Raw genomic sequence first — 15111 nt, 5'->3', positions numbered from 1 at the left:
TCTCGAGCGGCACTCCTCGCCCGTGAGTGAAAAGGGGGTTGTTTGTTGGGATTATAGTTCGTGACGCCACCCACGGTTGTGGTGATGGCACCACCGCTGCTCAGTGTGAGGGTCCCGGGGGTGGTGATGGGAGCAGCCAGGTGTTGTGTTGCCCCTCCGTGGGTAGGGGTTGGTGATCCCGGGGCCCGGTGAGGAGATGTAAAGTGTAGGGCCTGGAGGGCGCAGGGACGCGGGGGCAGCGCTGTGCCTTGCGGCACTATGGTACTCACTCAGCCTGACACGGACACAGTTTGTACGGTAAACCAACGGCTGGTAGGACGGTCCCACAGACGGCTGCACCTGCACTCCCGGTAGGTGGCGGTGACTTCTCTCTTCCTTGCACCTGTGTGATCTCGTGGTAGCGGTGGATTCCCTCCGGTTACCCGCTCCCCGACTGCAATCTGGGCCGGAGGAGCTCTACACTTTGCCCGCAGGCGCTGGCCCTGGGGAAACTGGTGCCTTGGCGGTGGCGGTGTCTCCCCGTTAATGGTCGGGCTGTTGCCGTCAATCGGGACTTTGTTGTTGGGGGATCTGCGTCCCCGTCACTGACGGATTCGGCAAATTGGGCGACTCCTAGCCTTGCCGGGGTCCGAGAGGCCCCTGCCCTGGTGCTGACTGTCCTTCGGAACACTGCTCCAGACCACCGGGCACACAGCCAACGGGGTCCTTCCAGGAACTTCCGAACTGTCCCACTCCGGACAGTCACCGCCGTCGCTGACCTTGCTGTTCTAGCCCTACACACAGCTGGGCTCTCAGGCTTTCTGTCCTTCTGTCACTTTGCTTGCTTCTTTACTTTCACCACTTTCACTTCTCTGTTTTCTCTAGCCCCTGCCTGGGCTACTCCTCACTCCTTCCACTTCCTCCTCCCTGGCAGAACTCCTCTCTCCAGCTCTCCCCTGAGCTATCTCTGCTCTTCACTCAAGCTCCTCCTGAGCTAATCTGCCTGGTTTACCTCCTGCCTCCAGAGTTGTGAGCTCCTTGGTGGGCGGAGCCAACCGCCTGGCCCACCCCCTGGTGTGCATCACAGACTCTTGGAGGAAGGCAACAAGGATTTTTGGTTAGCAGGTGTGCCTACCTGGAGTGTGGGGTGTAGTGGTGTTGTTATCTGTGTCCCCTGGCTTGCCCAGGGCGACACATTCCCCCTTAGCAAAATGCAGACCGTCCGCGGGCTGCCGTCCTACACCGGTTTTATTTTTCTGTAAAAGGGGATAACAAGGGTTAAACATAACATAAGCATAACATTTTTAATCATAAACTCTTCCCAAACGGGAGGCACATTTACTTTTAACGTTTCAACGGTGTACGGTCACGGTTTCCGCTCTCTCCCACCCAAGCAACCTGGCCCTGATGCTGCCCCTAAAACCCAGGCAGCACCCCTTGACCCACAGTCCAGCACAAGTCACCCGAGCGGGATCTGTCCTTCCCTCCAGAGGGTAGCCACCGGTCCCTTTGGTGGCTGGGCCCTGGCCTGCTCTGCTCAGGGCCCTCCCTCCAACCTGCCTCTCCGGAGGCGGCATTGCGGAAACGGCAACGGTACCCAACATATTTACAAGCCACTAACGTTTGTGGTTGCCCTGCAGAGTTCACGGGCTTGTCCATGGTTAGTTCCCATGCATTTTAAACTTTAAACGGTCCCCACGGGGACAACGGTGCCGGCTCCTGCCGGTTGCTAATCATTGCAGACAATCAGGTAAACTTCGGTAAATCATTTTTCATTTTTCAAAACTTTCAAACAACAAACAACTCAGTGGTGGTCCCAACGGGGACGGTGCAGCGGGCATCCGCTGCCCTGGAGGCGGCTACCACCGCATGGTGTCGGCCCACTTCGCGACCGAGCGGTACATGGGATTTTCCTCCCACTGGCAGTTCAACCCCGCACCGCTAACAGCCGTTAGGAATGGCGGCGGAGGCGGCATCCTTGGGACCTCTTCCTCCATCAACGACATCCCCTTCGGACCTCCAGCCGCGGTGCTGATGTCTGTCTCCCACTCAATCAGGGCCGGCTCTGGGGTTTGGGTGGACTGATCGCGACGCGGCACGGCCGCAGCGGCCCCTTGCTCACGGGCCCCTACTACGGCAACCATCCTTCGCATCTCTGCTTTCCAGTCCATCAACTGCTGCAGGCTCTGCGCCCTCACCTTCACGCAGAATCGGCCCAGCTCCCGCTCCAGCCACGCAGCGGTCCCGGCGGGGAGCTCACCCGGGCCGCAGTCCTCAAACGCTACTCCGCCTCGTTTCCCCCAGAGCTTGGGTACTCCGGTGGCGGGCATTCCCGCACTCCAATTCGAGGACGCTGCCATTTCTCCATTCGCGTCCCCGTCTTTTTAGCTGCGTTGTTACATGCAGCCAGCCGCCATCGCGTCCCCCTTAGCTCTTTCCGGCCCCTCCTCTCTCGGGGCGGGGTTTTGGCCTCCGCGCTTCTACTGCTCGAGAAGACGCTCGAGCGGGAACTTTTCGCGCCAAAGATGGCGGCTTCTCAAATTTTTCCGCCGGATGCCTCCGGCGGTAACAAGGCGCACCTCTACCTGACGGCAGAGCGGTAAGATCCTGTTCGTGACGCCAAGTTGTCGCGGGCGGGGAGGAGGGTGTCAGCACACCGCGCTCACCCCTTCTGCTCGGGTCCGGCAGTTGCTCCTGGTGGCTCGAGCTGCGGGCCGGATCCCAGGGTGTCTCGAGCGGCACTCCTCGCCCGTGAGTGAAAAGGGGGTTGTTTGTTGGGATTATAGTTCGTGACGCCACCCACGGTTGTGGTGATGGCACCACCGCTGCTCAGTGTGAGGGTCCCGGGGATGGTGATGGGAGCAGCCAGGTGTTGTGTTGCCCCTCCGTGGGTAGGGGTTGGTGATCCCGGGGCCCGGTGAGGAGATGTAAAGTGTAGGGCCTGGAGGGCGCAGGGACGCGGGGGCAGCGCTGTGCCTTGCGGCACTATGGTACTCACTCAGCCTGACACGGACACAGTTTGTACGGTAAACCAACGGCTGGTAGGACGGTCCCACAGACGGCTGCACCTGCACTCCCGGTAGGTGGCGGTGACTTCTCTCTTCCTTGCACCTGTGTGATCTCGTGGTATCGGTGGATTCCCTCCGGTTACCCGCTCCCCGACTGCAATCTGGGCCGGAGGAGCTCTACACTTTGCCCGCAGGCGCTGGCCCTGGGGAAACTGGTGCCTTGGCGGTGGCGGTGTCTCCCCGTTAATGGTCGGGCTGTTGCCGTCAATCGGGACTTTGTTGTTGGGGGATCTGCGTCCCCGTCACTGACGGATTCGGCAAATTGGGCGACTCCTAGCCTTGCCGGGGTCCGAGAGGCCCCTGCCCTGGTGCTGACTGTCCTTCGGAACACTGCTCCAGACCACCGGGCACACAGCCAACGGGGTCCTTCCAGGAACTTCCGAACTGTCCCACTCCGGACAGTCACCGCCGTCGCTGACCTTGCTGTTCTAGCCCTACACACAGCTGGGCTCTCAGGCTTTCTGTCCTTCTGTCACTTTGCTTGCTTCTTTACTTTCACCACTTTCACTTCTCTGTTTTCTCTAGCCCCTGCCTGGGCTACTCCTCACTCCTTCCACTTCCTCCTCCCTGGCAGAACTCCTCTCTCCAGCTCTCCCCTGAGCTATCTCTGCTCTTCACTCAAGCTCCTCCTGAGCTAATCTGCCTGGTTTACCTCCTGCCTCCAGAGTTGTGAGCTCCTTGGTGGGCGGAGCCATCCGCCTGGCCCACCCCCTGGTGTGCATCACAGACTCTTGGAGGAAGGCAACAAGGATTTTTGGTTAGCAGGTGTGCCTACCTGGAGTGTGGGGTGTAGTGGTGTTGTTATCTGTGTCCCCTGGCTTGCCCAGGGCGACACATTAGCATAGCTGAAAACAGTTTTGCTGATTAGAGAAGCTATAAAACTGACCTTTCTTTGAGCTAGTTGAGAATCTGGAGTATTAGAATTGTTGGTTCCATTAAACTCTCAAAATGGCTAGAAAAAGATCTTTCATGGGAAACTCGACAGTCTATTCTTGTTCTTAGAAATGAAGGATATTCCATGCGAGCAATTGCCAAGAAACTGAAGATTTCCTACAACGGTGTGTACTCCCTTCAGAAGAGAGCACAAACAGGCTCTAACCAGAGTAGAAAGAGAAGTGGGAGGCCGCGCTGCACAACTGAACAACAAGAGTTAAATTAGAGTCTGTTGTTTGAGAAATTGATGCCTCACAGGTCCTCAACTGGCATCTTCATTAAATAGTACACGCAAAACGCCAGTCTCAACGTCTACAGTGAAGAGGCAACTCCGGGATGCTGGCCTTCGGGGCAGAGTGGCAAAGAAAAAGCCATATTGGAGACTGGCTAATTTAAAGGAAAAGATTAATATGGGCAAAAAAATAGACATTGGACAGAGGATGACTGGAAAAAAGTGTTATGGACAGACGAATCGAAGTTTGAGGTGTTTGGAACACACAGAAGAACATTTGTGAGACTCATAACTACTGAAAAGATGCTGGAAGAGTGCCTGACGCCATCTGTCAAGCATGGTGGAGGTAATGTGATGGTCTGGGGTTGCTTTTGTGCTGGTAAAGTGGGATTTCTTTGTCGCTCCATTGGGAGACCCAGACAATTGGGGTGTATAGCTTCTGCCTCCGGAGGCCACACAAAGTATTACACTGAAAGTGTAACCCCTCCCCTCTGCCTATACACCCTCCCGTGGATCACGGGCTCCTCAGTTTTATGCTTTGTGTGGAAGGAGGCACACATCAACTCATGCTTTCCCATTTTAGTCAGCAGCAGCTGCTGATTTTATCGGTTGGAAGAAAAGAGGGCCCCCACAGGGCCCCCGGCATGCTCCCTTCTCACCCCACTACGTCGGCGGTGCTGTTAAGGTTGAGGTACCCATTGCGGGTACAGAGGCTGGAGCCACATGCCGTTTTCCTTCACCATCCCTTAGAGGCTCTGGGAGAAGTGGGATCCTGACCGGTCATCCATTTACTGGGACCGGGCTCCCTCCGCAGCCCCTGTGGGAATCTGCCGGACAGGAGTCTATGTATCCTCAGGGACAGGGCCCTGCATCTAAAGGTACTCTGTGTCCCCATGGGGACTGTGCATGGAGCGCTTGTTTCACAGACGCTGCAGCAGCTGCTGGTTTGTGAAGACCGGGACTTCCGCGCCGACCGAGCCTGTTTGTCGGCCGCGGTATTAAATTTAGTCCCCGGCTTCATTGCGGCCTAGTACCATAACTCCCGCCCCCGGGCCTGCCAGTCAGGGGTAAGGGCGGGACGGTCGACCTGACGTCGGCAGTGAGGGCTGGAGCAGACTTTAGGTTTCCTCCCCCCCCCTCACTGATCACTGTGGGCCCCAGATTCCCGCACTTTACTAGTCGCCGCCCACGGCTCCCTCCTCCCCTGAGAGCTCCGGCAGCCATTTTTGCACACATTCTGCCGGTGGAGGATTTTCAGGAACGAGCTCTACAGCTCTGGGAGACCTAAGGCAGGGAATCTGGTGGACACACACTCCGCTTTGGGCGGTCGGTAAGCCACACCGGTCACCCGGTGCTGGTCCCCCTAGGGTGCCGGAGTGTATGCATGTGTATGTATGTATGCATGTATGTATATATGTATGTATGCATGTATGTATATATGTATGTATGTATATATGTATGTATGTATGTATGTATATATGTATGTATGTATGTATGTATGTATGTATGTGTATATATATATATATATATATATATATATATATATATATATATATATATACATATATATATATATATATATATATATATATATATATATATATATATATAATATTCGTATATATTTTCTCTGTTCGGCCGGGTTGTTTACTTTTGGCTATATACCCTCAGTGATCACTCTCCTAGGAGACAACAGCATGTCGTCCACGAGGAGCAAGGACGCTAAGGCAAAGGGTTTTTTTGCAACCTGTACCTCTTGTGGGGCTATGTTACCTGCGGGTTCCACCTACCCTCACTGGGAGCAATGCTCGACCCCTGTTGCACTTGCTCAGCCGGAGCCTCGGTCACTAGTGGGCCCCTCGGCTCAGGCAGACCCTCCTGCTTCCACTGTCCAGGCGGCAGGGACAGAGTTTGCAGTTTTTGCTGAGAAACTCTGAGTCGCTTTCACAATCCATGGCTCAGTCTATGGACAAATGGTCTGCCAAGCTACTAGAAGCCTTGCAGTCCAGACCGGTCCTTACACAGGCCCCGGGCACTGTTGGATCATCGCCTCCAGGCCCCTCTCGGTCTGCGCCGCAGCGTGCTCCCGGGGTGGCCCCTAGGTCTCACGTGGAGGACTCCTGCACGGACCACAGTCCCAGACCGGCTAAGCGGGCTCGCTGGGAATTGAGGACTCTCTGGAGGACGAGGCGGACGTCGCAGCTCAGGGCTCTGACCCTGACGTCGCCCTTAACCTTGATACACCTGAAGGGGACGCCTTAGTAAATTATCTTATCTCGTCCATCAACCAGGTGCTAGATCTTTCTCCCCCACCTCCACCTATAGAGGAGTCGGCTTCGCAGCAGGAGAAACACCAGTTTAGGTTTCCCAAACGTACACGGAGTGCGTTTTTCGATCACTCTAACTTCAGAGATGCTGTCCAGAAGCACAGAGCATTTCCGGACAAGCGCTTTACTAAGCGCCTTAATGACACACGTTACCCCTTCCCCTCTGACGTAGTTAAGGGTTGGGCTCAATGTCCCAAGGTGGATCCTCCAGTCTCTAGACTGGCGGCTAGATCTGTAGTATCAGTTGCAGATGGCTCATCGCTCAAGGATGCCACTGACAGGCAGATAGAGCTCCTGGTGAAATCCATCTATGAAGCCACAGGCGCGTCTTTTGCCCCGGCCTTTGCAGCCGTGTGGGCACTCCAAGCTATCTCAGCTTGTCTGTCTGAGATTAATGCGGTCACACGTACCTCTGCTCCGCAAGTTGCGTCCTTGACTTCTCAGGCGTCGGCTTTTTCGTCCTACGCCATGAACGCCGTCCTGGACTCTGCTAGCCGTACAGCGCGGTAGCATCCGCTAATTCGGTGGCAGTCCGCAGGGCCATGTGGCTACGCGAATGGAAGGCAGACTCTGCTTCCAAGAAGTTCTTAACCGGTTTGCCGTTTTCTGGCGACCGATTGTTTGGCGAACGATTTAATGAAATTATTAAGGAATCCAAGGGAAAGGACTCGTCCTTACCCCAGTCCAAACCGAAGAGACCTCAGCAACGGAAAATACAACCGAGGTTTCGGTCCTTTCGGCCCTCAGCCAAGTCCCAATCCTCCTCGTCCAACAGGCCAGAGAAAGGCCAGAGGAACTCCTATGTGTGGCGGTCTAAGTCACGCCCCCAAAAAACCGCCGGAGGCACTGCCTCCAAGGCGGCCTCCTCATGACTTTCGGCCTCCCCGAACCGCATCCTCGGTCGGTGGCAGGCTCTCCCGCTTTTGCGACGCCTGGTGGCCACATGTTCAAGACCGATGGGTGAGAGACATTCTGTCTCACGGTTACAGGATAGAGTTCAGCTCTCGTCCTCCGACTCGTTTCTTCAGAACATCTCCGCCCCCATCTCGGGCCGGCGCACTTTTTCAGGCTGTGGACGTTCTGAAGACAGGAGGAGTGGTGATTCCCGTTCCCCCTCAGGAACATGGTCACGGCTTCTACTCCAACTTGTTCGTGGTGCCAAAGAAGGACGGATCATTCCGTCCCGTTCTGGACCTCAAACTGCTCAACAGGCATGTGAGCACCAGAAGGTTTCGGATGGAATCTCTCCGCTCGGTCATCGCTTCGATGTCACAAGGAGACTTCCTAGCATCAATCGACATCAAGGATGCTTATCTCCATGTGCCGATCGCACCCGAACATCAACGCTTCCTGCGTTTCGCCATCGGGGACGAACACCTTCAGTTCGTGGCACTGCCTTTCGGCCTGGCGACAGCCCCACGGGTCTTCACCAAGGTCATGACATCCGTTGTGGCGGTCCTACACTCTCAGGGCCACTCGGTGATCCCTTACTTAGACGATCTCCTAGTCAGGGCACCCTCCCGGGTGGCGTGTCAACACAGCCTGACCGTCGCTCTGGCGACTCTCCAGCAGTTCGGGTGGCTCATCAACTTCCCAAAGTCCAAGTTGACACCGACCCAATCACTGACTTACCTCGGGATGGAGTTTCATACTCACTCAGCGCTAGTCAAGCTACCGCTGGACAAACAGCTTTCGCTGCAGACAGGGGTGCAATCTCTTCTTCGGGGTCAGTCACACCCCTTGAGGCGCCTCATGCACTTCCTGGGGAAGATGGTAGCAGCAATGGAGGCAGTGCCCTTCGCGCAGTTCCATCTGTGCCCACTCCAATGGGACATTCTCCGCAAATGGGACAGGAGGTCGACGTCCCTCGACAGGAACGTCTCTCTTTCCCTTGCAGCCAAAACCTCTCTTCAGTGGTGGCTTCTTCCCACTTCTCTATCGCAGGGAAAATCCTTCCTGCCCCCTTCCTGGGCTGTGGTCACGACGGACGCGAGCCTGTCAGGGTGGGGAGCGGTTTTTCTCCACCACAGGGCTCAGGGAACCTGGACTCCGATAGTCTTCTCTTCAGATCAATGTTCTGGAGATAAGGGCAGTGTATCTAGCCCTAAAGGCGTTCCATCGGTGGCTGGAGGGCAGGCAGATCCGCATACAGTCGGACAACGCCACGGCGGTCACGTACATCAACCACCAGGGAGGCACGCGCAGCCGTCAAGCCTTCCAGGAAGTCCGGCGGATTCTGCTGTGGGCGGAAGCCACAGCCTCCACCATCTCCGCAGTTCACATCCCGGGCGTAGAAAACTGGGAAGCAGATTTTCTCAGTCGTCAGGGCATGGATGCGGGGGAATGGTCTCTTCACCCAGACGTGTTTCGAGAGATCTGTCGCCGCTGGGGAACGCTGGACGTCGATCTCATGGCGTCACGGCACAACAACAAGGTCCCGGCCTTCATGGCACGGTCTCAAGATCACAGAGCTCTGGCGGCGGACGCGTTAGTTCAGGATTGGTCGCAGTTTCGACTCCCTTATGTGTTTCTTCCTCCTGGCGATGTTGCCCAGAGTGTTACGCAAGATCAGATCAGACTGTCGTCGCGCCATTCTCGTCGCTCCAGATTGGCCGAGGTGGTCGTGGTACCCGGATCTGTGGCATCTCACGGTGGGTCAGCCGTGGGCGCTTCCAGACCGCATAGACCTGCTGTCACAAGGGCCGTCTTTCCATCTGAATTCTGCGGCCCTCAACCTGACTGTGTGGCCATTGAGTCCTGGCTCCTAGCGTCGTCGGGTTTATCTCAATTACCTCACTCAGAAGAGTGTCAGAGCTTGCAGCGCTGTCCTGCAAATCCCCTTTCCTGGTTTTTCACCAGGATAAGGTGGTTCTGCGTCCTGTCCCGGAGTTTCTCCCTAAGGTGGTATCTCCTTTTCATCTCAATCAGGATATCTCCTTACCGTCCTTTTGCCCTCATCCAGTTCACCAGTGTGAAAAGGATTTGCATTCATTAGATCTAGTGAGAGCACTCCGGCTCTACGTGTCTCGCACGGCGCCCCTGCGCCGTTCAGATGCGCTCTTTGTCCTGGTCGCTGGCCAGCGTAAGGGTTCGCAGGCTTCCAAGTCAACTTTGGCTCGGTGGATCAAGGAACCGATTCTTGAAGCCTACCATTCTTCGGGGCTTCCTCTTCCTTCGGGGCTGAAAGCCCATTCTACCAGAGCCGTGGGTGCGTCCTGGGCATTGTGACACCGGGCTACGGCTCAGCAGGTGTGTCAGGCAGCTACCTGGTCTAGTCTGCACACCTTCACAAAACACTATCAAGTGCATACCTATGCTTCGGCAGATGCCAGTCTAGGTAGGAGAGTCCTTCAGGCGGCAATTGCCCACCTGTAAGAGGGGGCCGGTTTCCGGCTCTTTTTATCGAGGTATTCTGTTACCCACCCAGGGATTGCTTTTGGACATCCCAATTGTCTGGGTCTCCCAATGGAGCGACAAAGAAGAGGGGAATTTTGTTTACTTACCGTAAATTCCTTTTCTTCTAGCTCCTATTGGGAGACCCAGCACCCGCCCCTGTTCCCTTCGGGCTGGTTGTTCTTTTGTGTACACATGTTGTTCATGTTGAATTGTTCTTTTGGTTATGGTTTCAGTTCTCCGAACATCCTTCGGATTGAATTTACCCCAGACCAATTTATAAGTTTCCTCCTTCCTGCTTTTGCACCAAAACTGAGGAGCCCGAGATCCACGGGAGGGTGTATAGGCAGAGGGGAGGGGTTACACTTTTTCAGTGTAATACTTTGTGTGGCCTCCGGAGGCAGAAGCTATACACCCCAATTGTCTGGGTCTCCCAATAGGAGCTAGAAGAAAAGGAATTTACGGTAAGTAAACAAAATTCCCTTCATTTGTACAATGTAAGGCCCCTTTCACACGTCAGTGATTCTGGTACGTTTGTGCTTTTTTTTTTTTTATACATACCAGAATCACTGACATACGCTGACCCATTAAAATCAATGGGTCTGCTCACACATCAGTGATTTTTCACTGAACGTGTCTCCGTGCAGCGTGCACCCTTGGCCATGATTCTGCACGGAGACATGTCAGTTTTTGTCTGGCATCACTGATGACCCACAGACCACACTATGGTGTGATCCGTGTGTGATCAGTGAAACATGTACAAGAAAATCACAGACATATTAAAAATTTTCAACTTACCTTGCCAGCGATTCGCTCAGCAGCCTCTGTTCTCGGCAGCTCCTGCCTGGCTTATGAATATTCATGAGAGCAGGAACTGCCGACCAGGAAGTAGCTGCTGAGAGCGGTGGGCGGACGCTGCAGACCCGAGATCATCAGCACCATGGACAGCAGCAGTGAAGGCAGGTGAGTAATGTCCATGTGCAATCACGGGATCACGGATTGTACATGGACAACTCATGTGTGCCGTGAATCACGGAACACTGAGGGACATGTGCGTGTTTTACACGTCGGTGAAGAACATCAGTGTTTTTCACTGACGTGTGAAACGGGCCTAAAAGGGATTTTTAATAAGGAAGGCTATCACTCCATTCTGCAATGCCATGCCACACCCTGTGGAGAGCGCTTGATTGGAGCCAATTTCATCCTACAACAGGACAATGACCCAAAGCACACCTCCAAATTATGCATGAACTATTTAGGGATAAGAGGACCTCTTATCTCTAATATGTTAATGAGTTTGTGCTAATTGGGTGGGGTTCCAGAAAAATCTGGACCCACCCTTCACATTTGTGTTATGGTATTGTGGAGTATTTCTTCCCTAATGAACTATTTATGGAAGAAGCAGGCAGCTGGTATTCTATCTGTAATGGAGTGGCCAGCCCAGTTACAAGATCTCAACCCTATTGCGCTGTCGTGGGAGCAGCTTGACCGTATAGTGCGCAAAAAGTGCCCATCAAGACAATCCCACTTGTGGGAGGAGCTTCTGGAAGCATGGGGTGAAATATCTCCAGATTAACTCAGCAAATTAACAGCTAGAATGCCAAAGGTCTGCAAAGCTGGAATTGCTGCAAAGGAGGATTCTGTGCCGAAAGCAAAGTTTGAAGGAGAAAATTATTATTTCAAGTAAAAGTCATTATTTCTAACCTCGTCAATGTCTGGACTATATGTTCTATTCATTATGCAACTCATTTGATAAATAAAAGTATGATTTTTCATGGAAAAGACAAAATTGTCTGGGTGACCCCAAACTTTTGAACTGTAGTGTAGTTCTCCATAGTCGTGAGAATTGTATATCCCCGCCCCCACCACTTATTGGCAGCTTTCTGCCTATACACATTGTACACAGAAAGCTGCCAAACAGTGGAGTGGATGGGATTATACTGTTTGGGGAACTGGTAGATTTGCATCAGATATGTGATTTTTATCAAAATGACATCCAGCTGCTCAGTAAGTGATTGATTCTTCTCTGGAATCAGTATCTCTGCCCCCACATTATCCTGCTGTGATGGGTAAAAAAAACAAACCTGGTGACAAATTCCCTGTAATATTTTTATTTTGTGTGCCTTCATTACCAATGCACGTATTTCAATTGTCTCTTATTTATATTGATATACCATTAATTTGTGATTAGAATAAGGCTCATTTAAGTATCCATAAACAAAATTCATTGGGAGAAAATGTGTATACAGTGGTATCTTGGTTAACGAGAACAATCCGTTCTGGAAATGTGCTTGTTAACCAAGTTACTCATTCAGCAAAGCAAGATTTCCCATAGGAAGTCATTGCAATGCAGACAATTCGTTCCACAACTTGTTAAATGTCTTATCCTGGTCCCCTATTGTGCCATTCCACATATGCACAAACACGCACATATTATGCTCACCTTACCTTCCATTCCCTCACCGGTCTCCTGGAACTTGCAGTTCACCCGTACACGCTGTGTATTGGGTAACCAAGGTGACTGATGCCGGACCTTCCGCCGTCAGCGCGCTGACGTCAAAGGCAGGAGCCGCTTGCCTCCGATTGGCCAGCGCGCTGCCTTTGAGTAGCGCCTGACAGAGGAAGTTCCTCCCTCGTCGTGATGGTTACCGGATACACATCCTGTGGAGGGAGGACCTTCCCCTGTCAGCCGCTACTCAAAGGCAGCACGCTGGACAATCAGAGGCAAGCGGCTCCTGCCTTTGACGTCAACACGCTGGGAGCTGAAGGTCCGGCATCGGTCGCCTTTGTTACCCGATACATGCAAGTTCCAGGAAGCCGGCGAGGGAACGGAAGGTAAGGTGACCATAATATGTGTGTGTGTGCGTGCGTGTTTGTGCGGACTGCAAGAGCGGATTAGAGCGCGGTGGATGTACGGAACCGGAAGTGTGTGCGGTGAGTATTTTGCTCGTACAGCAAAGCTTTCTCGTAAATCGAGTTACAAATTTACAGAAAGCTTTTCTCGTTAGGCGAATACTCGCTACCTGGGTTACTCGTTAAGCGAGGCTCCACTGTAAATATTTTTAAATTTATTTTTTTGTAACTGTCTTTCATTTTTTAGAATGAGAAGGAGCACTTTGAGCAAAGAATTAAAGACTTGGAATTGTGTCTGAAGTCTGCAGCAGGGAGCAAGTTAAAGGCATTAGCAGCGAAGATTCAAGTGCTGAAACGTCTCAGGTGAGGCAATCCTCTGGGACACGGGCAGTTTGGCGTTCAGGTCACTTATACAATTTACATTGCAGAACTTCCCCATGGCAAAGGAGTGTGGCACTAGTCCAATGATTTCACAGTAGTGGAATAATGTACCCAGCATTATCCTAGCTAAGACATAATGCACTCGGTTATATCACTGCATAGAAATAATAATTCTATTAATGTCACCCAACAGTGATCATGTAGGCAGTGCTGTCACAGCATGACCTTAATACACTCCTCGATACTTGGGTATAGCAATTACAAATATAATGTACCCCAGGTTGTCACAGCACAGGAATAATGCACACAACAGGGATGTAATACACAAGTATCAACTCTCTTTATCCAAGAAAAAATATTCCGGTTTAAAATCCAATTTATTTTAAATTCATAAAAGCACCTTTACAAGTCAGGGAAAGCAGTCCATTTTGACGCGTTTCGATGGGACGATCTTATGGAAGAAGAAAAGGTGTGTGTAATAAATGGGATCACCAAATTGTAAATCAAATTAATCAATTTTATTGACAAAATAACACCAAGAACGTGTTAAAACCATTTAGAACACTCAAAAAGTGTTCAAAGAGGGTTCGCATACAATCAGGCAAAACCCCACAAGTCACCCCCTCCACATAAATGTTTCATATAAAAAGACACTATAAGCCAACAAATAAAGGCGGAGCCTCAACACATGATGGATAGACATGTAGATATCACATAACAGACAAACATAATGCATCTAGTACATACATGAAAATACATGGAGATCAATAAATACCATCTCAGTCAGAGTTCAAAATCAGCATCCAGGAGCAAATCCTACAGATGAAAATAAGGCAACCATAATGGAGGGAGGACAAGAGCCCCCCCCACTCCAATGCGTGTCGCCACCCCGATGGTGGCTTCCTCAGGGGAAAAATGGGGCATCATTATCACAATAATTCTTCCACATTCCTGGTGTACAAAGTAGTTTCCATAGGCTGTAAAATTTACATTACGAAATTTCCTCTATGCTGTAGTTTATTTTTTATTTTCCCCACTAGCTTTATACCAATACCGCTATAAGAAAACTTTCATGTTTATTTGTTTTTCAAATGCTTTTTGTGGTTTTGAAAAGCAAGGAACAATACATCAAGTCTTAAATTTGAAGATTCTCCGCATCAGGCTGGTGTTTCGGGATGAAGTTTCATAGAATGGTTATTGCAATAATAGAACAAATTAAATTCCTATCCTCAAAGACTTGTACTGAAATATCCCTATCTGTGAATCCCACAAGTGGCCCTTTAGGGGTACTTTGCACGCTGCCACATCGCTAACCGATGATAGCGATGCCGAGCGCGATAGTCCCCGCCCCCGTCGCACATGCGATATCTTGTGATAGCTGCCGTAGCGAACATTATCGCTACGGCAGCTTCACACGCACTTACCTGCCCTGCGATGTCGCTCTGGCTGGCGACCCGCCACCTTCCTAAGGGGGCGGGTTGTGCGGCGTTTCAGCGACGTCACACTTCAGGCGGCCAATAAAAGCGGAGGGGCGGAGATGAGCGGGATGTAAACATCCCGCCCACCTCCTTCCTTCCGCATAGCCGGTGGAGGCAGGTAAGGAGAAGTTCCTCGCTCCTGCGGCTTAACACACAGCGATGTGTGTTGCCGCAGGAACGAGGAACAACATCGTACCTGTCGCTGCAGCGAAATTATGAAAATGACACTACACAGATCACCGATTTACGACGCTTTTGCGATCGTTTATCGGTGCATCTAGGCTTTACACGTTGCTACGTCGTTACTGGCGCTGGATGTGCGTCACTTTCGATTTGACCCCGACAACATCGCAGTAGCGATGTCGCAATGTGCAAAGTACCCCTTAGTTTCCCCCTCTGATCAAACCACTAACAATTCTTGGCTCTCCCATTGGGGTTGGTAATAGTCTTATCTTCCATGTTGGCCA

General features: G+C 52.0%; 1 protein-coding gene across 1 annotated transcript in view; it reads left to right on the top strand.

Annotated features, from left to right (window-relative positions):
* The window catches only part of STK31 (serine/threonine kinase 31), a 267725-nt gene that overhangs the window by 71407 nt on the left and 181207 nt on the right, over window positions 1–15111 (top strand). Inside the window, exon 9 of the mRNA XM_075315356.1 lies at window positions 13033–13148. Coding sequence (XP_075171471.1) covers window positions 13033–13148 — 116 coding nt within the window. The remainder of the gene's footprint in view (window positions 1–13032; window positions 13149–15111) is intronic.

The sequence above is a fragment of the Anomaloglossus baeobatrachus genome, chromosome 6 (assembly GCF_048569485.1).
Source record: "Anomaloglossus baeobatrachus isolate aAnoBae1 chromosome 6, aAnoBae1.hap1, whole genome shotgun sequence".
NCBI lineage: Eukaryota > Metazoa > Chordata > Amphibia > Anura > Aromobatidae > Anomaloglossus > Anomaloglossus baeobatrachus.
This window is presented reverse-complemented; position numbering and strand designations above follow the sequence as displayed.